The 24814-nt window shown below is 39.8% G+C and overlaps 1 protein-coding gene across 2 annotated transcripts in view; it reads right to left on the bottom strand.

Moving 5' to 3' along the window:
* The window catches only part of SCG5 (secretogranin V), a 31210-nt gene extending 7425 nt beyond the window's left edge, over positions 1-23785 (bottom strand). Inside the window, exons 1-4 of one of the 2 annotated variants that reach the window (XM_071558055.1) lie at positions 23613-23785; positions 22230-22462; positions 7859-8008; positions 4806-4918 (exon numbers count right to left, since the gene is read on the bottom strand). In XM_071558055.1, coding sequence (XP_071414156.1) covers positions 4806-4918; positions 7859-8008; positions 22230-22443 — 477 coding nt within the window. In that variant the 5' untranslated portion in view covers positions 22444-22462; positions 23613-23785. Of the gene's footprint in view, positions 1-4805; positions 4919-7858; positions 8009-22229; positions 22463-23122; positions 23569-23612 lie in introns of those variants that run through there. The other variant, XM_071558054.1, reaches the window with a different exon arrangement.
* Between the last annotated feature and the right edge of the window lie 1029 nt (positions 23786-24814).

The raw sequence follows: 24814 nt of genomic DNA, 5'->3' as shown, positions 1-24814 counted from the left end.
AACCTTTTAAAAACTGCCAGAAACATCTTGGCAGAAGAGAAAGTTATGATGATGAGAAAAGAAAAAAGAAAAAACCCAAACACAAAAAAACCCCCTCTGACCATAGTTTACATAAGTGTATCCACATATTGTTGTATTTCTTACAAGTAGTGAATTCTAATAAAGTCTGGAATAACACACACATGCTCAACACATTTTGTTTCAATTGTGTATTATGAAAAAAACCAAAACCAAACCCTAACCTGAAAATGGAAGAAGAGAAGAATTACTTGTATAAAGGCAGAAGACTGTATAAACAAGGCCATTAATTCTGCTATAAACAACTGACCTAACATTGATTATATAAATAGAGAGTGTAACTCTAGCGCGAGACAAATTCACCAAACACTTCTACCCTCTCTGCAGCCTTGATATGAGAAAAAACAAACATTTTTGAGTGTTACAATGAAATCTGCCAAAATTGTCTGTTTTGTACTTTTCATGTTCATTAAACCCCAAATTCACAAGGCCTATCTCTTGCCCAACCTCAGTTATTTTGTCCGAACTGTGCCAAAAGGGAACAGAGATGAAGTTGGCCAAGGGAGATGTTCTTGGCTAGTCATTTATACAAACTCACTTCAGTAAAACTTAAATTTAACATTTTAAAGAAACTCGCATTTGCATGAATTATTCTCTTTATTCTCTTTAGGAAACAAAGCCCCACCAAAGCCTCTCTTTGTAAACTTTTTGACCTTATACTTTTCATGAGAGGAAAAATTATGTTTCTGACATAAAAAGAATTTCATAAACTACTGGAGCTAACATTACTGTCACTCAAAAAAATTCCTTACAATTGCATGTTCCTGCTCAAGAAAATCATATTTTGTTTAGTCTGCTTGGAAATGTTTTAAGACCATAACTACTACTTTAGCATTATGTGGAGTACAAGCAAATAAGATTAAGGATGAACTAAGAACATACTTGTATGGTAACAGCAATCCTCAAAATATGTTCTACTGCGTAATGGCCTGACTTCATCAGCCACCAAAATTTGCCCATGAAGTGCCCATCCTTCATTGAAAAGTTGTTAGGAATGAAGACACAGACTTTATCCAGATAAAGACATAGCTACTCTGGAGACATGCTGCACGTGATTTGCTACTTTCCCATCACATCTGGAGCTTTCTTTGCACCCTCCTGGCCACTTCAATTAGGGTGCTACAGATTGGGATTTGGGTGGGAAACAATCAAAAGTGAAAGTGCTTACAACCAGCTCATGCCAGAGAGATTTACTCTTTGAACAATTTCAGACTTCACTGAATCTTCAAGTCAGTAATAACCAGCAGCTCTGTAACCTGCACCTGCACAATTACTGAGCAAAATTGAAAAGCATGAGCAAGGTTAGACCTTTTCAGGAGGGCTTTTTTTTTTTAAGTCAATTTCCAATGCTATCAGGAATGGCAAGCATGACAATTTCTATAACATCAAGCATACTACATTGAATTATACAACCCTTACTGTCTGAAATTGAAGAGGGGGACCAGACCTGTCATAACAAATCCTAATAATCACCACTGCCATCCACATATTCCACAATATGAGTTGGTAAAGACAGATGCACTTAGGATTGTTCCCTTTAACTATAGTTGGAGTAAAATAAATTTAGTTACTAGTTTAGGTTTCTACTAAATTAGGAAGCCACAGATGGTAACTCCTTAACAAGGATTACAATTTTACAGAATATTTTAAGCTCTTCTTCCCATTAGCTTTACTTGTACTGTCTTGGATCCCTCCACTGTGACTGGTAAGCAAAGCCCATGTTATTTCCATCCTTAGAGTGAAACATCATCCATTGCTTCAGTAAAAAGGAGTGTTGCTGAAAAACCTAGTTGCTTTTAATTTTCTGTTTGTACTGACAGTGGTGTTAGAAAACACAGCTGACTTCCTTTCTCTTCTCAACACCTGCACTTAGTACTGGTGTTAACCTCTGGTTTCAATAAGTAACAACTTACATAGAAGTGATTTTTAGATTTGTATTGTAAATTGTATATTGTAAATGATCTTTGGGAAAGTCTTTCTGGATTCCAGCAATGTGTCTTCAAACCCTTTAAAGAGTCAAGAGACAAGATGCAGACAAGGCAGACTCACATGGAAAGTATCTGTGTCCTGCAAGGAACAGTCTGAACTGAGGAGAAAAAAATCACACTTGTACACTAGGGTAGAAACCTCCAAAAGTCCATCACTTACTTTTTTCACTGTCCCTTCTACATTTTCCACATACAAGAAGAAAAGAAAAGAGTCTTAAGTGGCTGGGGAGGAGAGTTTAAGCTGTGCATCTCACTCTTCAGAGTCTATTCCCAAGACTTCCCACAGGTCAACATATTGATATATGGAGAGTTGTCCCAAAGACAGAAAAACTCTCCGTCTTTCTTCCCACTCCTAACCCATACAATTATCATGATTTATATATTTGTATCTTCATATGTATTAGCAGTATTTACACATAATGTTTAGCATCCATTACATGGAACTATACACTTTGCTGCATGAGACAGCTTCTAGACTTGCTTGACCATTATAATGCATGTCTGTTATTCACAGGGTACTTCAGAGGTCCCACAGCTTTGCAAGCATGACAGTCTGTCACCAAAACAAACTAACCAACCTGTTTCTGTCCCACCATGACAAGTGGGCCTTTTTTTCCCTGACCTGCTAATGTAGTTTGTGTTTTTCTGTGGTTATGCTAAGGAATGCGTGTTGGCTCCTGGAAAGAACAAGTCACTGGGAACTGTAACAGTGCCTCAGCCGCTCTGGGGCAGGAAAAGGCAGGGGAGAAGCTCCTGTGAGAGCACACAGCAGCCCACATGGGTCCAGGAGACACGCTGGCTCCAAGGGTTTCACAGAGTGGTGACAGCCTCACACCTACATGGCACACAGGAGCTGGAGGAAACAGAGTCTGTAGGTACGCAGCCATCACAGCCCTGGTGGCATCAGGCCCCAGGCTCTTTGACACAAGAAGCAGGAACAAGCTGTTGGGAGGTAGAGGGAATTTTGATGTCTGGGGGCAGTGGGAGCATGAGGGTGCACAGTTACCAGCTGGGCAGCCCACAGCCAGCTTTGTTGGTCATTTACAACATAATGAAGATGACAGTGACTGATCTAAAAATCTGATCTATTTTATCTCTCCTTTATAAAGTCTCAAACAAATAATTTTTAGAGCACTTCTATCCAGAGAGTTAAAATAACAAAATCAGACATAAAAAGATACCACTGTATTTATTTTTTTATCATGTAATAATATACAATGAGGAGGCAATCGGGCAATTCTCCTGGATCTCGGCAGAACATTTACTCATGCACATGACCAGCTGTTTCATCTCTAATTATAAAGATCTGGAGTTGGCTACACTGCAGCTAGATATGATTACTGTTTAGTACCTAAGAGTCTGTTTTAATCCACACATGAGCAGCTTTCCCCCCTGAATTAGTAGTGATGGATGGAGATATAAAAAATATCCAGGATTCACTAATGATTAACTACCATTTATTAAGTATATATGTTGCTGATGACAACACAGTATGTATGCTGGACTCTGAAATAGTGCTAGAGGCCAAAGATTTACAGAAGTGCTTTTATAGTCTTCAAAATGGAATTATGAAAGTAAAGTACTTATGAATAATAAGAAAACTAACAGCGTTATCTGGCATAAATACAAAAGTTCACCATCTGGTGTTTTTTTAAACGAAAACCTTTGATGGTAATTACTGCAACAAGTCTCCAAAATTTGGATTTTTGGCATGATTCTCTCCAGAAATTTAGCACTTGCATAAGTAATTAAGACTATAAATCTTACCCTGGTTTGGTTATGAATGATGAATCATTGTCTCAAAATTACAGCAGGAAAAGAGGCTGCCAAACATGTCTATTTATCAATATATGCTTACAGAGCACTGGTTTAGGGCAATCTTAAGTGAAGTGTTATAACAATGTAAAATGAGATTTCATTATTTGCTCTAGAAGCATAAATTATATTCATTGTTATTGTTTTCCTGGCGCCTGAAGATGGATTTGGGATTGGACATTTTAACTGATGTAATCTAAGATTAGGCGGCAGAGCTTTCTGTGGAGCCTTTAGCCTGCAGAAATAGTCTAGCTGCAGTTATTATGGTCCTTGTGTGCTTACAGCAAGATTTTTGTCCTTAGTGTAGCTCACAGTTTTTAATATATGCAACATGTCAAATAGGTTTTCAATATAATACAGTGCATAACCTGAGCATAGAAAGAAGCAGCGTCAAGTCCTCCAAAATGTTTAGGGCAGAAAGGATTTCCCGGAAGAAGTTCTCTGGTCCTAGATTTTTTTTAAGGTGTTTAGTCACTGCTGCACTCCATTTATTTGTATTTTCTTTCTTTTTTTTATCTAAGTAGCTGAACAATGAATAGTCACTGAACATGGATATTCTTTCAGATTAGAATCCTGTTCTGTTTTGAAATCTTGTTGTAACATCTGCACTAATTTTGATTACATATTCACTGTAATTTGAAACGTGGTTTGTTGCAATTTATCAAGCACTCATACATAGTTGTCATGCTTTGGGACATGTAACAAAAAAAGAATTTCTACTTTCTATTTTTCTGGGTGTTTTATCAATCACAAGAACTATTTCTGTATTTTTCAGGGCAAGTTCACCTTTTTTGAGCAGTTTCTCTTAGGGTGGTAATTTTTCCAGCAATAAGGACAATACTTTTCTTGTGTTTTCATAGTATCACACATAGCAGACAATCCCGTTTCACATGCAACAAAATTAAGCAAGAAGCACGTACTCACCCACTTGCCCACGCTGGGATAGTCATGCTCTGGATCAAAAAGGTGTTGGTGCAGCTGGTATTCTCTGCTGAACTCTGCTGTGTCTGGGGTGTTTTCTAGACACCCATCATCAACTGCAAAAAAATATTAGAAAGCTGAGTGCTTAGTAGCTTTGAAAGACACAATATGTGCCACATTAGTCAGCAAACTTCCTAAAAGTAATCATGCAGTTAAAAAAAAATAAAGAACTGGATGATTAGAAAATACCAGCTGGATTTTTTTTTCTTTTGAAATTAGTTTTGCAGGATGTATTTAATTAAAAAAAAAAAAAAAACAAACCAAACTTGGAACTTAATGAAATTTCAAAACCAAACAAATTTATTTTCTAAGCTCTCCTTCTTCTTTTTGTTTTTCTTTTCATTATTGCACTTGATTTTATGTAGAACTGCATCCTGGTTTTATTCAGAGGGATCTTTTTTAAATGCTCACAGTTAGTTTTACAATTTGTTTAGGCAATACTTTTGAAGGTCATGGTTAAACAGTGCTATAAGCAAGGACAGAATTTTCTTCACTGAATAGGTCTTCATGGAGCTCCATTTCTGGTTTGTGACTTGGTTCAAATTGGCTGAAAACCATTCACGCATTGTAAGGTCTCATAAAAATGCAATGTGGCAGAAGTTTTATGAGACATTTCTGCAAACTAGTAACTAATCTGAATGGTCCAGAAACCTCCTTTAACCACAATGGGTGGTTTTGTAGACAGTGTCACGTCAAGATAATACCCTTTTAAAAATCAACTTTTGGTCCTTTTACCAAAATAAGTCATCTTTAGATTAAACAAAGTTTCAATAGCTTGAGGCCAGAGCAGCTTTTTGGATAGAGTTTGCTCCTGAAGCTCCCTCTGCTTTGCCAGCATGGGGAGCTTGCAGTCCAAGTTCCTCTCAGACATACCCATGGAGATCCTTCCAGTCAGGGCATGATGCTGGGCATCCAAGCAGCTGCATCTGCCAGAACACAGGCACTCCAGAGCACACATCTGTGGACTTTCCCTTCTGTCCTTGTGTGTCATCATGTGAAAAGACTTGCAGATGGATTATCTTTTTCCCATAGATGTGGGAAACAGTAAAGATTTGACTTAAAATTGAGTTGATTCAACAACCTGAGTAGGTTACTGTGAGTCCAACAGAACCTGCTTTCCCTATTTTCTCCTTAGGATGGGAAAAAAATCAATTGCCAATAGAAAAGAGGGGAAAACTACACATGTTGGCTAAGTAACTCAGAAATCATTAAAGAACTTAAAAATTATTTCAGTCTCAGCAGGGACAAGGTTATCTCAAGAGAGAAACAGGTGACAAGTGTGGTAGATCTTCTCAGAGCATGTGTGTCTTTTGCTAGAAAACACAAAGGGCAGCTGGACATGTGTGTGCCCTCTGTGACTGCTAATCCAAAAGTCTTCAAGCTCAATGCTCCAGGCTTATGTATTCCCGCTGTGGAATGTGCATATGTAGACAGTGACTGGAAAATTTGTTTTCCATTAAGCAAATCCACAGACCTGATTGAGGAAGGCCTCTGGTAATTTGTATGCATAATACAGTCAGCACTTGAATTTCCATTTAAGGCTCTGAAAAACATTTTACTCTAATCCTAGTAGATACTACCTTCACTCACAGCATACCTATGACAGAGCCATTTATCTGAGCAGGCAGCACTTCCCCAAGAATTCCCCCTGTGTTCAGATCTGACTGTATGAGCTTAGCTAACAACTTCTATTTCACCTAAGAAAGAAAAATTGAAGGGATTTTCAAAGGCATTTCCCTGGATGCCATGTTTTTAATTTATTTATCTAATCACTAACAGAAGTCTAACGGAAGAGCACAGAAGGTAGAAAGTCCGTGTGTGTGCTTGAATGTGTGAAAAAAACTAAAATCATCATTTGCGACCTGTCAGACAACAGTTATATTGAAAAAATTGGAAGATGAGGCATTATTGCAGAAGAGATGAAGGCATCAACACCAAATGGGCTGTAATAGAATAAAGGAAGGGCTATTTGAAAATTTGTCAAATTCTTGAATGAAATGTAAAAACACTTCACAAAAATTTCATGACAAATATTATTTTTTGACGAATTCTAAGCTAGTTAGAACATTTTTAAATAAGAATACAGACAAGTGTTCTGCATTATCCAAATAACATAAAAGAAGACTAAACAGAAAACATTTTGAAAGGCGCTCTTAGCTCACAAATAAAAAATGAGAGAAAAATAGAGAGCTCATTCCCAGTTCGAGCTCCCAAGGCAGCCAATGGGTGTTTTACTACTGCTTTCAGTACTGGAAGTCATTCTTTGGCTCAAATAACAAGAAAAAACCATTTCTCTTGGAGTATGTCTATATAATGCACATGCAGTGCAGCTTCAGTGATCCTTAAGCACTACCCACCCGCAGGACTTGCTACAAGCGTGGTTGCAAGCTGAGGGATGAACAGGGTGTCTGGGGCACTGCCCTGGCACTCTGAGGCTGCACTGCTCCTCTGCCAGAGTGAGCCTGCAAGCAACGCCTTGGGGTACATGCACACAGTTCTCCATTTCTTGGCACAGATGCACCCTCAGTGAGCTATAAAGACTCATGGATTGGAGCCAAGGTATCTTAAATATTGACTCATGGTCTGGGTTGGAGATCAGGGCAGACAGTTTCATTCCTCTTGGCACAATGAAAGTCTCTAAAATAAGGGTAAATCTCATCTGTACAGAATGATAACTTCTTTCAGGGGCCAGCCTAAAAGTGAAGTCCCTAGGGAACATGATGCTATCATAAATCTCACTATCTTCTACTCCAAGGTCAATATGATTTCTTTCATATGACCTTCTTCAGCAGTCATACAGCAGTACAAAAGGTGCACTTATTAAAAAAAAAAAAAAAAGGCAAACTCCCCCTCATTTAAAACACCCAATTGCTCAACAGTTCTGCTCCTGGGTAGAGAATGAAAGAAAACACTCATTAAGACTGAGTGTCATACGGTGCTGAAAGACTGGAGGATGTACAGAGAAGACAGAAGTACAAAGGTTACAGCCAAATTACCTGTTTTTCCAATAGGGCAGGGATTTGGAGGATCAGGATATCCTTGATCTTCACTGAAATCCTTTGGTACGTTGTCTCCTGTCAGCTCAGCCACGATGTTTGGGATATTGCCATAAGGACCCAAGTGCTGGAGACCCTCATGTGCACCACCTAGCAAAGATGATTTATACACGTTGTCTTTTTACAAGGTTAAAAGTGTAAGCACTTCAGTTATTTCAAGTAATCCAGACTTCAATTTAAAATATATGTATCTTTCTATATATATAAGTGTTTTAGAGACAGATCCAAGTTTAGATTTCAAGTTTCTCTTTTAGAAACATAATCATGTGACCTAAATCCAGTAACTTAGGTAATGAAAAAGGAAATTAGGAAACAAAACCAGGCACATATTATTAATCTTAAGTTGTTTTTTTCCTTAATGATGAAAGTTTAAGAAAGAAAATGCAAAGAAAAAGAAATATGAAACAATAATGAAACTTTACACACATGCTGCACAATCATCTTCAGTCACTGATACTGTTCACTGTAGCAACTAATAATAAAAGACATGATAAGAGCATTACTGCAAGAAGACAAAGTTAATGACACTGTAGAAAGAAATAACACTATCTGCACAGTCTAGAAATACAATAATAAATTAAGTCCCAAGGGAACTTAAGACATAAAGGTCCTTGGGGACCCAAGGTATTCTAGAACTTATGGTTGTATACACCGAGAAAATTTATTTTTAAATCAAACTAATTTTTTAATGTAAATTTGCATTTCCTTCAGTGATTGTGAAAATTGATGCAGAGTCCCTGCTGTTGAAGGGAATTCTTGTGCCTGGATACCTACAGCAGTCAATGTAGTACGAAACATCACATTCAGTTACTTCCACACCATTACACAATAGATCAGTTCTAGATGCAGGTTTGTGTATTTGCCCTGTGGGACTCAGAGCACTAGCACAGCAGGGGTACAACAGCAGCATGCAGCAGGTTTTATAACTCAGTGGCAGAGGACACGATGATGGGCCCACTGTTCTTGGGCAAGTGCACACAGAAGTGATGTGCTATGGCCTTCTTCCACACATCTCAGCTGGGTGTCTTGCCTTTGACAACTACAGTTTTTCACTAAAGATTTGGGAACAAAGCTCAGTCCACTCTCTCTCTCTATGCTTCTCTATAATCTGCCCCAGATCTTTTCTGCACACCATGTGGACCAAATGCATCCACAGGCTAAACCCTAGCTGCTTGTGGAGTTCTCTAAATACTATTATACACTATTTTGAATTTCAGATAAATAAAAAGTTAGTTTCAAACATGTTCTTTTCCCTGACATAAGGCAGTCACCATACACTGCAGCAACTGAGATGGCTGGGTGACAGCAGTGCAGTATCTTTTTAAAACCCTATATAATACCCTATATAATGAGGGGTAACATACAGTGAACATATAAATTCCACTAACAATGAATGAGAAGAAAAGGAATTTGAACAAGTGGAAAATATGAGTTAAAGAGTGAACACAGACACAACTGTTTGGGTAAATAGCACAATCCCCATATTATCATCAAATAGTCTTATTTTCAATTTATGTATTTTTCATAGATCCAGAAGATGGGGATAAAGCCTCTGAACATGAAAAGCTGCTCCAGAAGAATCATTCAAGTACTCCTGTCCCAAATTACAAATAAATATTACCAGCCAAATCATCTTTTATACAGCTAAACACTGTAAGCTAACATAATCACTTCCAAAAAATTGCTAACATAAGGCGGTCAAATACAAAATGCAGTGTGTATTTATTTCTACATTTAGAAGTGGTACTTGAGCCAAATAGCCTATATATGGCCAAACTTCGTGAACAAAGATTTGGGAAGGGCTCTCCCCACGTGGGTGTGCCCTTCCAGCCTGCGCAGTGGATTTTAGGTGAGGCACAGCGTGCGCAGAACTGGCCCCACCGTTTAACTCCTGAGGTTCATCTGCCATGGCCGACCGAGCTTGGAGAGTGACAGTGAAGTCCTTGGGTTTGTCTACAGCACCTGGTACTAGCTGGGGCTGACCCTGCCAAGCATCCGAGATCTGACAGGATCGGATGGCAGGGAGGCATTGAACTGCCAAGGGACAGTCGCCACTGAGACTCGAACTCAGGACCTTGGGATTCAGAGTCCGGAATGCTCTTCTTTACACCACGGGACCGCCCCTACATATATATATATACACACACACAGACATATATATATATGCAGCGTTGAGGGGTTAGGAGACAGTCCCCGCAAATCCCTCCGAGCCAGGGAGCGCGAGAGAGGCGTCTGTTGACTCAGATGAATCCGTGGTGAGAACATCTTTACTGCGAAATCATGAAGGTTTTAAAGGTTTCTGAGGAGAAGGTGCTGGAACTGGGACAAGATTGGGTAAGGTCTCCAGAAGGGGAAGTGAATTCCATGCTCGGCTAGCAAATAGGGAAAATGGGAGGATCAAACCCAACAGGAACCCAGGAATTGGGGATAGACGGGTGACATAACCAATGGGGTAAGGACAAGGGCGGAAACCGACCGGAGGGGCAGGCGTGCCGCAGGCAGCCACATCGGCTCCTCGAGGCAGAGCTGATTCCGAAGAGGTATCAGCATGATGCAGATCGGCAGGATCATGCCAGCAAGTCCTGGCTTGGCGGCGTCCGCCGTGGCAGCGGCGGCAGTGGCAGTTACATTGGCAGCAAGGGGGAGGAAGGGACACCCCTCTGGTGGGGCCATCCTGGCCCAGGGAGAGACAATGCCCACACCTAATCAGTGTGATTAGTCATCGGGAACAAAGCCACAGAGGAGGGGTGGCAACTCTGCAGGAAGGGGGGATACAGAAAACTTTCTGAACCAAACACCATACAGTAAAATGCGTAACTTTTAAGCTCCCATAACAAGTCTCTCAGGTATGTGGCTGGTCAGGTCCAGCTGCTTGCTGGCACCGTTCTCTGTGTGGGTCTGCATCAGAACTTGTTCTTTCCATATTTCATAGTCCTATTTGTTCCCTACATATATTTTTTTTATTTGCACAATGGACTCAAAACTAATCAATGTGCTAATTTTCCCCTGCAAGTACAAGTCTCTTACTCTGTAAATGCAATGTTGCAGAAAAGTTTTACAGATATGTAACAAATATAAAAGTACCCCATAATAATGTACATCTCTGTTATGTGAGGTTTTCACTTGTAGCTGACCATGAGACACAGTGCTAAAACTAGAATAGCATTATACACACTATGAACTTTATTATACATTTACAGTCCATAGTCCAAACAAAGATGGTGCTTGGAACACAATAATGTTTTAGTGATGAGATTAAAACAAAATGTATAATGTAAATTTAATCTAATATAATGCTTAATGTATAGCATAAATTTTTTCTTTTGTACTGATGTCCTTCACATGAAGACTGATTACATATATGTACTTAAAAGCATCAGGTTTTGATTCTGCTGTAAACTACAGAATCACATAATCAATACATGTTTGAATATCCTGTATACAATGTGGTTGACTATGGGACAATCCAGCAGATAGAAGCCTATCTATGCTTGCATGTGGTGCAGACCTCTTGGCACCAAAACCCCTCTATAAAGAAAACAGAGGTACTTAGCAGGCTCCAGTGTGCTATATATACATGTAAGTTTAAACCGACTGCCAAGAATTCCCTTGACTGAGTGCAAACCAATCTTTTTATATTAATAAAAAGGATTGTTTCCTTTAGGTATAAATGTCCAGGATAACTTGAGGGTTTTTCCTTTCTATCCAAAAGAGCTGGAGACAATAGCACCTGCTCTGGTGCCATAATTTAGCACACTCGAGTGATTTAATAGCATCAGCAAAACTCATTCCTTATAACCTTTGATAAATAGTGCACTCAGCAAAGACTACAATAATAAAAAAGAAATGCTATGAATATAGCAAAGAGGGATATTATGTACAGTAACTCTCAAGCTGCATTAGTTTTGGTATTATAACATTAGTGATTTGAAGAAACTTAATAGGATTAAATACACTGCAGCTACCAAGTCAAAATATTGTGATATAGACATATACAGTCAGCTACAAAAATAGCACAAGATGGGTCTCTTGAGCCTTCAGGCAGAAAGAAAAAGACAAGACTACTAAATATCAAGGAACTTTTCATAATTTCCTATCCAAAGGAATCATGAGAAGACACCACTGTTAAATTATTCAAACCTGGACTAGCAAAAATCCAGAACAGTCCAGACAAACACCCTTGTACTGAGAAAGGATGGGCAAGATAAATCTATGTTTTTCTCATCTCTCCTTACTCCTTATATGAACAGGCTTTTCTGTGCCACATAGTAGCTAAAAAAACCACTCCAAAATAATCAGCTCCCTTTCATGTGCAGGATTTCTGTGTGACTGTGGAGGTATTTTACATTCCTACAGAATAAACTAGAAACTTAGGTCACTTAGGATGAGGTCAGTATTGTCATAAATAAGCTTTGGATTCCATTTAAAATATATGCACATATATAATCAGCTCGTCCTGGTCTTGAACTGTTGCTGGGTAGAAAACAAAAATAGAACAATGCCTCTCACCTCATCAGCTGCTGGTATCATCTCAATTAGAGATACCTGGAATGATTAAAAATTCAAAGGCATATATTTCAACTCATTTCTTTGCAGGAGCAATGCTGTCTGTATGGGTCTCCCACCCATACAACCAACCACTCTATTCTTGGAGGGAAAAGGGGGGGTGGGGAGAGGAACATAAATACAAAGAGCAATTAGTTTTGTGCAAGTACTGAATGTTAACCTGCTCAAACACATCTGATGGAAATGCTGTTAGTCCACTGAAGTTCTAGCTACAGCTAACCATGTATTGGTATCGTACAACACAGCTGAAACAAAATGCTGCTGGCAGAAATCCTCCACATCAAACAGGCAATGTTGTTCTCCAGAAGAGTCAGTTTAAGAAAGTCAATGAGAATGGATTTTCAAAAGTCTAAAATGATTGCATAATATTTAAAGAGAAATAATGGGACAAATTTGCCTTTCAGTCTGATCGAAACCATTTCCCATGTCACAGTGAAGATAGAGTCACCCCACTTACAAATTCAGAAAAGAGGTATTTTGGCCTGTCTAAACAAGGAGTTACTAAATAGAAAGTATCACGATTATCCATTCTGAGTAAAGAAATCCAAGATCCAAAATTAAAGCCCCTTACTTAGTCATACTAGATGCCCTAGTCTTAGTGACCAAGCCCCTCCCGGGTTCACAGAGGAATACTCTTCCTGAGCAAAAATCACAACTTTTATGATTTTCATCTAGCTCCAAGCAAATATGGGCTGCAGGGGAAGCCTGGTATACCTTATCCCATTTGCGTAAGATTCCCGAGTGAGCAAATCAGAGATGCAATACCATCTTCACTACTTTGCAAAATCTTTTGTTAATCTGGACTATTTGTTCTATTTACTGAGATTGATTAAGCACAGGAAATGAGAGGCACTGAAAAAATTTTTAAATTATCACATTTTGACCACTCCACAGAAGCTGCTAAATAAGAGAATAGGGAAGGAGAAAAAGCATAGGAGAATAAAGAATGGAAAAATGGAAATCTAGCCAACTTCCTTAACCATTCAAGAGCATGCCTCAGGAAAGCCAAAAACACTACAACTATACATGATCAGGCATCCCAGATTCCAGAGTCAGCTTGTCTTCTCAATGACACAAAGTTTCTTGAAACTATAAAGACTAATTTTCTTTTTCTCTGCAGAGGGACAAATTCCTTTCAATGTGTTTTCTAAAGCCTTAACCATACACATCACACAATTACTGACCTTGCTTTGAATGAACAATTCCATTTTATCCCATGTTTTAATTACAAACAGTACAAATATTTAAGATATAAAAGGCTTTTATTGTGAAATGGTTAGGACCAAAGTAATGCCCATTCTCCTTACAATAAATTTATAAAAGTAGCTTATATGTCACTATTATTCATTACTCAAATTGTATACACAATAAAAAAATCCAGCAGCTCACTTGCTGACAAAGAGAAAAAAGCAATCTCTTATGCCTGCCTTGGTTGAACAGTCATCTTATGGACTATATTTACTTGCCCTTCAGTCTGAGCAGATGCTTTCCCACTTCACTGTGTGGAGAAGCTCACCCTTTTTACAAACACAGTGCAACCTGCAGCAGGCAGCCACAGTCCCTCTGCCACTCTGCCTTCCAGCCACTGCACATCGGCAGAGTGAAGGGAAAGCACATCCAGCAAACAGCACACTCCTGTCACTGCCACAGCTCAGCCTCACTAATGACCATGCGTGTAGTGCATGGCTCTGAGAAACAGGGCAACTAAAGGAAAACAGTGACCTCCTTTATCCCACAAGGCATGGGACACTATTTTAATCCTATAAATATAAATGTGCCACTGAAAGACTGGAACACTATTCACCAGCACTGATACCAGCTGCATGAGAAGTACAAATGCTCCATCAATGTTAACGCGCTCGTGGAAAAATACTCCTTTCACTCCTGTAATGTGACGCATGGATGCAACAATCACCTAGAACAGGACCGAGTTTTCTCTCCACTGCTCCACTGAACTTCAGAAAACTTTCCTGTTCATTTCCCCATTCATATTCATTCAATTCCCTCTGCCTTGCTCAAAGTCCCAGCTAGTTCTTGAAGTACATCCATCCCTCCTGTACCCTCTTATTTTCAAGAGTTGTTTTCCAGGGTATGCTTCCTTGATCAGCTAGGTGGGTTACCTTGTCATAAAAGGAAATCAGGTTGGATAAGCAGGACTTTCCTCTCATGAAGCCATGCTGGCTGTGACCAATGACAGCATTGTCTTTCAGGTGATTTTCAATATTGTGTTTTCCCACAATAATCTTCTCCATAACTTTACCAGACACAGAAATGAGACTGACAGGCCTGTAGTTTCCAGAGTCCTTTTGCCCTCCCTGAAAATCAGGACAACATTCACCAGTTTCCAGTTAGCTGGGACCTCTACAGGTTCCCATGACCACTCAAAAGCCATTAAGAGAGGTTTTGCAACTACATCAGCCAGCTCCTTGAGGATTCTGGGATGAATCCCATCAGCCCCCATAGATTTGTAGGACTCCAGCTGGAACAGCAGATCCTGCACTGTTTCAGGGTCCACTGCGAGTGGATCATTCTCACAGTCCTGGTGCTCTTGCTCAAGGCACTGAGAACCCCTTGGTCTGTCACCCATGTTGAAGAGGCAAAGAAAGCATTAAACACCCCTGTCTTGTCTCTGCCCCTGTTTATGAGGTGACCATCTTCATCCTGTAACAAACCAATGATATTTCTATATTGCCTATTGCAATTAATGTGCTTGAAAAAACTCTTTACTGTCCCCCACATTTCTGACCAGCTTCAACTGTAGTTGAGCTTTGGTCACACAAATTTTCCCCCTACAGCGGCAATCAGCATCTCTGAATTTTCCCCATGTCACTTGACCTTGCTTCCACTGGGCATACACCTTCCGGTTTTGCCTTATTTCCAAGAGAAGATACCCGTTCAGCCAAGGTGGCCTTTTTCTCTGCCTGCTTGACTTCTGAAATTTGGGAATTGCCTGCTCCTGTGCCCTTAGGAGGTGATGTTTAAAAAGTGACCAGCACTGATGGATCCCAGCACATGCAAAACCATTTTCCCAGAGGATCTTGCTAATTCCCTAAGCAGCCTGAAGTCTGCTCTCCTCATGTCCAGGCTGAGGTTTTGCTGGTACTTTTCTTCCTATGAACAGAGATTTTAAACTCAATCACTTCATGGTCACTGTGGCCAAGATTGCCACCAATCTCTGCTTTGCTCACAAGATCCACTCTTCTGACAAGCAGCAGATCAAGGATGGCATCTTTCTGGGTCAGCTACCTTAGGACCTGTTCCGTAAGTTGTCATCCAGGATTTTAAGGAATCTTCTGGCCCAGGTCGTACCAGCTGTGTGGCAAGTTGAAGTGCCCCATAAGGACAAGGGCAGTTGACTTGGAAATGTCCCTTAATTCCTCAAAGTCTAATTTAAAAACATCATTGTCCTGGCTGGGAGGTCTGTAGCAGACTCCCACAATGACATTCACATTATTTGTTTGCCCCTTGACTCTTACCCAGAGGCTCTCAGCTGTGCCATTGCCAACTGTGAGCTCCATACATTCTAACACTTCTATTGCATTCAGTGCCACCCCTCTGCCTCTTGTGCCCTGCCTATGCCTCCTGAAGAGACTGTAAACATCCAGCAGGGCACTCCAGTCATGGGGCTCATCAACCCACCAGGTTTCACTTATGCCAGTGATGTCAAATCTCTGGGATTGGGCCAAAGCTTCAAGCTCCTCTTGTTTGTTCCTCATGCCATATGCATTGGTGTAAAAACATTTTAGGTACGTGAAAGACAAGTAGGGAAAAATATTTGAAAACAAGAGCTCATCATAATTTTGCTGATCTTCACTAGCACATTTTTAAAATTATTTGGGACTATATTTCACTGGTAGATAAAATTTTACGTCTTCATTTTAAAATTTCTATATACCATCTGCCAATACTAGAAAACATAATTACCATACAGCATCAGACAATACAGAAGCTATCATATTCCCTTTTCTCATCATGTTTCTTACCTCTCTTATTGGATTTTTTTCCTTTAGTAAAATGTACTAAAAAATAACTGAGGCTACAAATCCCATTCTAATTGATGAATTACCTTTAGGTACATAAGAATCTACTTCTGAATCCCTACACACCTGCACTCATTCTTTCCTGAAAGAGTCCCATCTCAAACAGCTTTCTCCTTTGGTGGCACCTATTAAAGATGAATTCATGAACAGTAGCAGTAGTCTGCACCCCATAACATTAGTATGAGGTTTTAAGAGTTGGGGTCACTTTATCTTTTTGGTTCCTCAGAAGAGGCATGTGACACTTGCAGAACCTCCTGCAGTCACAAGAAGAGGACATACTTTCAAGAAAAGGTTTCAAAGCCTCAGATCTGAATAGGTCCCTTAGTCAGACCTACATGCAAATAACAGAGATCTAGAGAGAAACGGGGATTAATACACTTTTCTTCTTGTGTGCCCAATTGACTGGCTTCTCTTATGAGTACTCCAGTTTTGAGAATTTTCCCTGCATCTCTCCAGCCACACTGAGAACACAGGAGTAGTGCCTGCAGCCCTCCTCTAGCTTGGTCTGTAGAGGAAGGGCAGTTCCCAAAATTCAGAAGTGGCAGAGCCCACAGTGGTAACACCACTGCCTTCATTGGATCCCACTCTTGCTCCTCAAGAAGGAAAGTTGTGAAAAACATTGAGGTAACATAGTATGATCTCCAGATAGCAACACAAACACCAACTTGGCTTTTTTATTATTCACTGCTTGTCATGGTTTTAAATTCAAATGGAATCAAGGATATTATGGGTCAAATTTTCAAAGACACTTCTTTAAGAAAAATAAAGTCATACCACCTAATTATTTTCCTGTTTGTGGAGTTAGAGGTATAACCATTTTATGTGCTATTTCTTCATAGACCTGTGCCGTATCACTCACTCAGATAAAAAAGCCACTGCTGTCATTTGGCACTGTCGTCTGTCACCATCATTAGCTTTTAAATTCAGAAATTAGCATTCTAGAGCACCTCTCTCACAACATGCACCACTGCCTGGTACTCAAATTCTGGTTATGTTTAACACCAAAATTTTCAGAATAACATACAAAGAAAATAGGTATTTTTAGTCAGACCTCTACAAACCAAGATATCTACCATATTAATGTATAAAAAATTGTGGTTTTACCATTTCCATTTTATGTTACAAATTTAAGATGTCCATGTTAAATTTGGAAATCATATTTCCTGGGCTACTTAAGTAATTTGGGAAAAAAACAAAACAACCCAAACAAAACCTGAAAGCAGAGACTAGTAGAGTGATGTTGGGTTTTATGTTTTGTTTGTGTTTTTTTTGTTAAATGTCAGGCCCATAACACAGTGCTTGATTAAAGTCACATGTGCTTCAGCAAAAGCAGTCCTAATGTGAATGCAACTTTATGTCTTAATTGCAGCAAGACTTTCTCTATAGAACAGGTATAACAACCCAAATCCCAAATGATTACATGGACTCTCTGCACTCAACAGAATAGCCCTGAATCAGCAGAGCTGTGGGAGGTCTGCCCAGCTCAGCCCTATTGCCGCCAGAACTCCAGTACCACCCCCCAGTGCTGGCCCAGAGGGTGTCAACTAGAGCAAAGAGGCTGCAGCCATCACATTGCCATGTTTGCTGACCCCCAGATATCACAGAATAACCATTGACTTCTAGTCGCCCATAGAAGCCCGGAGATATTCAGGTGTAAGAACAGCACACATCAGCCCAAAAGCAAATGAGTGCAAAGGCCATTTCTGCACCAGTCTGACTGAGTGCATTCAGCACCAAAAGTTTTTGCAACTTTCTAATACAAAGATTTTACTGTCTTTGTAGGAAACAAGTAGCACTCTTGAAGGTATGTTACAGGACAGACAGCAAAGTAACACAGCACTTGTTTTCTTTTTACTAAAAGGTTACCAAAATAGACATTATTAACATGCATGAGTAATCTGCATAAGTTTGTAGACAGTAGGTTTTCATGCAATGTGCTATTTGTAGAGAGTTTGAGCTGACAAGTCATTAACTACCAGTTGTTAGAAATATTTGCAAAATATTCCAGACTCTCTTGAGTCAGGCAAACAGTAACAACATTTTTCTGAAGCAATAAACAGGTATTTATTTCCTTTCAAAATAACCAAATGAATCTCAGCCTTTTCTCAGTAGTTATAAGCAGTCTCTGCAGGAGAGTCAAAAGCCTCCGTAAGAGGCATCATATTTTTCACATTTTCTTATTTCTACAAATGATCAGGATTTAGGAGATATCATTTAATGCTGTCACTTAGGTTGACAGCATTATGCCTCTTTTACAGATTAAAAACTTCAGACTCTAGGCTCTCAAGCCAGCACTTTTACCAAAAATAATTTCACTTGAAGTGCTTTTAAGAAATAAAAACAAAACAATCAAACCAAACACAAACAAACCTATCACACAAGAGGTTTTATGCTGTTTTGAATTTATGGTAGGCAATGATATTTGCAAAATGAAAATAGGATTTCACATTTCTCATTATGAATTTAAATGCTAATAAACTGCCCGAGCTGAACTACTGGTGCCCCCGTGTGTTTAAGTGAGATTTTTACTGTTCTTATATGCGTGGTATTGTAGTCCTGAAATTTGCATTATAAAACTATTCACTTCCTTTCCTCAGCAAAACAAACAACAAACCCCGAATTCTTTAAATAGTGGCACAAACATGTAAGCATGCGAGGAGGGAGAGAAAAAAAAGTGGTCTCTTTCTTCATAAAATTCCTGCCAGGCAGAAAAAATTAAATTCTATGGTTTTGAACACTGAATCTATTTCTTTATTTTATTTTATTGTTCTCTTTTGACATAGATACAGCCCTTTTCTTATTTGTAGAAAACTTGAATATTGACCAGTAGTGCTTGTATAGTTTTTTAGTGATAAACCTAAACGGTAACTACAGAAGCACAGCTACTCATTAAAAATTCTTGTTTTGCTTTTCTATGTTTCCCCTTCTTTTTATAGACACTGCTAAGTGACTCCAATATAGCTTTCTGAAAAGATGAATTAACAAGGAGAGGGAATATTATTAGAGAAATTAGAGTAGTTAATATGGGTTTATTACTTTTAGGAATCAGGGGGTGTACAGAAAGAAAATCTATTGGGTAGCCAGCAAGGGCAGCTGCTCCTAAGATAGCACCTTTGGGTGTTAAAAACATATTGACTTGACACTCATCATGTAGGATCTGTTTGGCTTCTGCCCTGCTGACATGCCACGCACCATCTGCTGGCTGTGGTACACAAGCATAGGGAATCAGTCAGCAAATTCCCATTTCTCTGACATATTTGCCCTATTCCCCTTCACTAACAGAGCCCTAGCAAAGGAGGAGAGCTCACACCGCCTTTGTATCTCTTTGACCTTCACAGCGATTTCTTGGTAGATGAAACTTTTTATCAGGCCTTTTCTAGATTCTATTCCTATTTCAGCAGCCTGTCCTGAGGTAAGAGGCAAATTGACAAATGAAAGGGAGAAGAAAAAAGCTCTATATATTTATAGATTTTAACATAAGAAAAGGCAATAACTTCTTTCTCTTAACAAGCTGTATATTTTTTTTCCTATCCATCAACAAGAAATTTTTGTAGTCACTTCAGAAAGAGAACGCATGCTGCTAAAAGTATTTTCTGAAAAGTATCCATAGTTGTCTTTAGTATAGAAAAAGTTTGTAGTTTCACTTTCTATGGCCAAGACAGCTCTAATTTTTTTTTTTTTTTTGAGGAGAGGTCAGTTGATGTGAGAGTAGGAATGGGGATGACCATGTATAGTTCCTTGCAACACATCTACTCTCTGGTTTTCAGCATTTTAAAGTCAAAATAACACCAAAAATATGTAGAGAGCTGAGACGGAAAACGAGAATAATTAGGAAATCTTCTTGTGAACTAATAGCAATCATACTTTTACTGCATATAAAATTATTAGTATCTTATTATGGAAAAGGTTATTATAATAATCAGTCAAATTTGTAAACATTTCATTATAATCAGGCTACTAGTATAAAATTGTCTACATTATGGCAGTCTAATTTTTTTTCCAAATTCCAAAGCCACAGAAACTAATTTTTCCTGACAGTACATTGCTTGCATGTGTACACATATAATGGGTGAAAACTTGGCCTTTTGAAAATCAGTGGTAACTCTGGAATCCTAGGTGATGGCAATCACAACTATCAACACTGCTGCAGGTCTCTGCTGCTGGAGCTGTTTCTGACAAAAATGTTTTGTTAAGTAAAACAATTTTCTGTAGGAACATACTAAAGTTACTTAGCTCTGATTGATAAAGGGTTTATTTTTTTTTTTTTTAATGCTGAGCTACAATATTTGGTCAAAATGAGAAAAAAACACACCCCAGAAGAGTCAGTGCACTAATGGCGAGGAGGCTGGCATGGCATGAACCTGTTTTTAAAATGTCTACAGTCTGAAAAATGTCTGGAAGTGAACACTTTTGGCAGCTCAGAATTTCTCACAAGTGATAAACATTTCATCCTCAATCCTACTCTCCATTACTTTCAGGCAAAAATTCCCAATGCAGACAGTGCCACATGAGAGTATTTAGTAAATGACCGCTCAGACATGATGGTATTTAGGATGAAAACCCTGTTTTACTGTGACACATTGTAATAATTGTTAAACCTCTTTCTTCCCTTCCCCCTCAGTTTTCCTTTCTATTATCACATAGAATTTTTTAGCACTTGCACACAGAATCATTAGCTAGTGATAACAGCATGACTCTGTTGTGGAAAGCCCATAGGTGAATCCTTCAGAATCTGAAACCTTGTACTGGTGTTATTTAAAAACACGTGTACTTGTTTCTTCTATAGCTCAAGTGTAAATTGATTGCTTATATGGATACTGCTGGGAATATCAGTCAGCAAGTTCCCTCTCAATCCTCCTCACTACTCCTGTCAGCCAACACCTGTGCTAAGAGCACAAGACACTTGTGTAAACATTACAACCCATGACACTGTTCCTTCTGCTGCTCAATTCATGGTTTTGCACATTGACCAAGAAGTACCTGAGACACAAGGAAAGCTGTAAGAAAGTACCACCACAAGAAACAATCATGCTGAAAGTCCCACAGGACTGTTTAACAGAGTAGAGATTGATGCTTCATCCTCTGAGGAAATTCTATATGATGTGACTGAATATCATAAAAAATGTAAGATAGAGCTGTGTCCTGCTCCCACTCCCACCAAACAAACAGTTCAGAAAAGTAACAATGTTTTTACTGTACTGAGAATTACATAACGGGCCAATGATTCATGGGAATTCTCATTCGAATGCCTCCTGTCCTCATTCCTTACCACAGAATGATTTCCTTGCCTAAATCTCTTTATCATGCATGGCATTGCAAACACTTGATCTCTTCTGGTCTGGAAATGTTTCTAAAAATCCAAGATATTTGGGCTCTATAGGTCACATTCATTTTATGTGAAACATATATGTGATATACTTTAGTAAACCCATTGTTTTGAGGTGCTAGAGACCAGACACTGCTAAGACAACATAACTTTTTCTGCAAAGTCTGTCCATTAAAAAACCCCACTATTTCTGCAAAAATCATTATGTTAAGGAAGATACAAGATGATAGTGATTTAAAAGCAAAGATCAAGCAACAACATGGTGAAGAAGTCCCTGATTTTATGCTCAGGATATTCTTTCTGCATCTATAAACAAAACATTAATTCTTACCAAAGCATTCTAATAAATTCATCATAACTCAAAGTAGAAAAAAGCTACCTTCAATGTTCTGTGGACCAACAAGATTCATAGCCTGGTGTGCTGGATATTCTACCCGAGGTCTGGCAATGCCCAGTTGTTCCATAACCCCATGGAGGAGCCTTTGTATATCTGCTTCAGTAACCCTGTCAGGCGTCCTGGGGCTGTGGCTAAAAGCTGAAGCCAATCCAAATGCCAGCAGAAATATCATGTTGCAAACCAAGGCAGTTATCATAGTGGTAGCCACTTTTATGCTGTGAAAAAGAAAGAAATTTGATTTTAAATGGCAAGAGGAAAAGAAGTCCTGTACACAAGGTGGAAATAACATCTGATCTTACTACTGGACAACCAGTTACTACCACAGCTTCTAGGGGCAGCTGAAAGTCTAGCCAGCTGGAAACTGGGAGGGCAGAGGGGGAAATAGGGTGGATGTGTTCTTCTTTTCTAAAAGAAGTACTAAGTAGCAAACTGCAGAAGTCAATTTTCTGATTTGCAGTTGCTCATAACATTCATTAAGAGTCACCGCAAATAAAATGAATCAATTTTTTCATTTAATGAGAATATGTCAACCACTACTCCACTACCCCTACCTCCCTGCCCCATGTTTATTATGCTGTTTTATAAAGCCCTGGACTAAGAACTCTTCAGGTAGGAACTGTGTTTTCCAAGCACTATTCTTTCATTGACTGAAAAATGAATAATGAGAAACTGCTGAAAAACCTGGATATAATTTGGTTGTGCCTTAGGACAAAAGGCTTCCTACTTCACATGCATGTTCTTTCCCACCTGAAGCAAATTCAGGTGTTACCTTGAATCCTTTTCACTAAATGGCTGGTCAGTGTAGTCTAATCAGGAAAAAAAAAAAACAAACCCAAGCCAACAACAATAAAACCCAACACCCAAGCACCACTTACTGTCCCCTTGAGAGGCTGAATTTTAATCTGAACGCTTGTTTTCTTAAAGCTTCTTTCCCCCTCATATCAGAGAACAATTAAAATGCGTAACTCCAATGCCTTGGATAAACAAACCCCCCTCGAGTCCCCTTTGTCTTCCGTGACACATGCACAGCTGCCGATTCTCCATCCCAGACATTCAAAGACGCCCCAGTGCTGCAGCCGCTCGGTGCAAGGCACCTGGATGGAAACGTCTTTGAGGCAAAAATGGCTGAAAACGCCAGTGCTGGGAACAATCCCCGCCTCGCCCCCGCACTGCCCGCGCAGCCCTCCCGCTGCAGCCGCCTCTGCAGCCTCCTTCTCGGGGAAAAAAAGCCCTCTTTCCGCAGAACATTCCCGTTAATCCGCAGGCGAGCAGGGCTGCCGCTCCGCTGCCCGCGGCACCGCGCACGTCCGTGCTGCACACCCGGCCCGCGGAGCCCCCCGGGCCGCCCCGCTCAGCTCAGCTCACCTCCCACTCGGCTCAGCTCCCACTTGGCGTAGCTCAGCTCCCGGCGCAGCTCAGCTCCCAGCGCGGCTCTGCGGGTGAGGCGGCTCCGCGGCCGCGCATCCTCCGTGCGCACACACGGCCTCTCGCCCCCCTCCCCGGGCCAGCAGCGGCCCCGATGGACCTGCTGGGACCGTGACTCGCTGCGGGCGCTTGTCCGATTGATGACACAAAGCTCGGGGAGATATTAAAGATAGCCCTTTCCAGCTAAACACAATAGTCTAAAAATAAAACTGAAGGAGTTTGATGGATTAACGGTTACAGAAATAAGACACTACATATTCCTGGGATTGTATCTGTCTTTCCTCTGATTTCTCTCCCCAGAATATAACGGTTTATTCAGGGAATGATAGTGTAAATTAACTACAGGTTTACAAGGTATCAACATGGGAACTGTCTCCAAGGGTTTACAGGTGAAGGTCCCCAGAGTAAGCAAATCTATACACATCCTCGGTAGCAGAGGTTACCAAGAGACAACTATAAAAGGATCTTGCTAAATGAAGTCTATTGTTTAATAGCACTTGGCAAAATGGGGACTTCTAAAGGCTAGTTTATGTATCACATCTTCGCTGCTACTGACAGGAATGTGGCACCATGTGGCTATACGTTTTAGGACAGCTATCTACACAACAGCTCTGAGATTATGTTGCACAAACCACAACAGACCCATAACCTACACTTTCAAATGTAGACTATTGTCTCTTTTTGCTGTTCTCTAGTACATTATATGAGTCTGTAACTTGCAGGACTAAGCAGTAGGGACTTCTACTTGGCATCTGTTTCTTTCTGCAAAATATAATCAACTTTATATAAATGGATGTGTATCTCCAACTGTCCTGCAAAACCTGTAAAAATAGAGCCTAAACTTTGACAATTTTTTCTCTGGTGTTTAAGGCTTTCTTCATCTAGTGGTTTAAGACTGGCTTGCATTGATGATCAAAAGCAGGTTACTGCTCCAGCCAGAGCACATTGTCAAAGCTGCATTAGCATTCAAAACTTTTGGTACATACTAACAGGGGAAAAAATAAAACCTCAAGTCTTACTCTTTCAAACAAAAATTGATGTGACAGCTCACTATTACAGGAGCCAGACCTTATTTCCTTCCTGACATTGCCTTTATTTCCTTCTGTCCTAATTTCAGCTCCTACCTCCTTGCATCCACTGTG

This window comes from Pithys albifrons, chromosome 6 (assembly GCF_047495875.1).
Source record: "Pithys albifrons albifrons isolate INPA30051 chromosome 6, PitAlb_v1, whole genome shotgun sequence".
Lineage (NCBI taxonomy): Eukaryota > Metazoa > Chordata > Aves > Passeriformes > Thamnophilidae > Pithys > Pithys albifrons.
The sequence above is the reverse complement of the archived record's forward strand: the minus strand, read 5'-3'. Positions and strand labels throughout refer to the sequence as shown.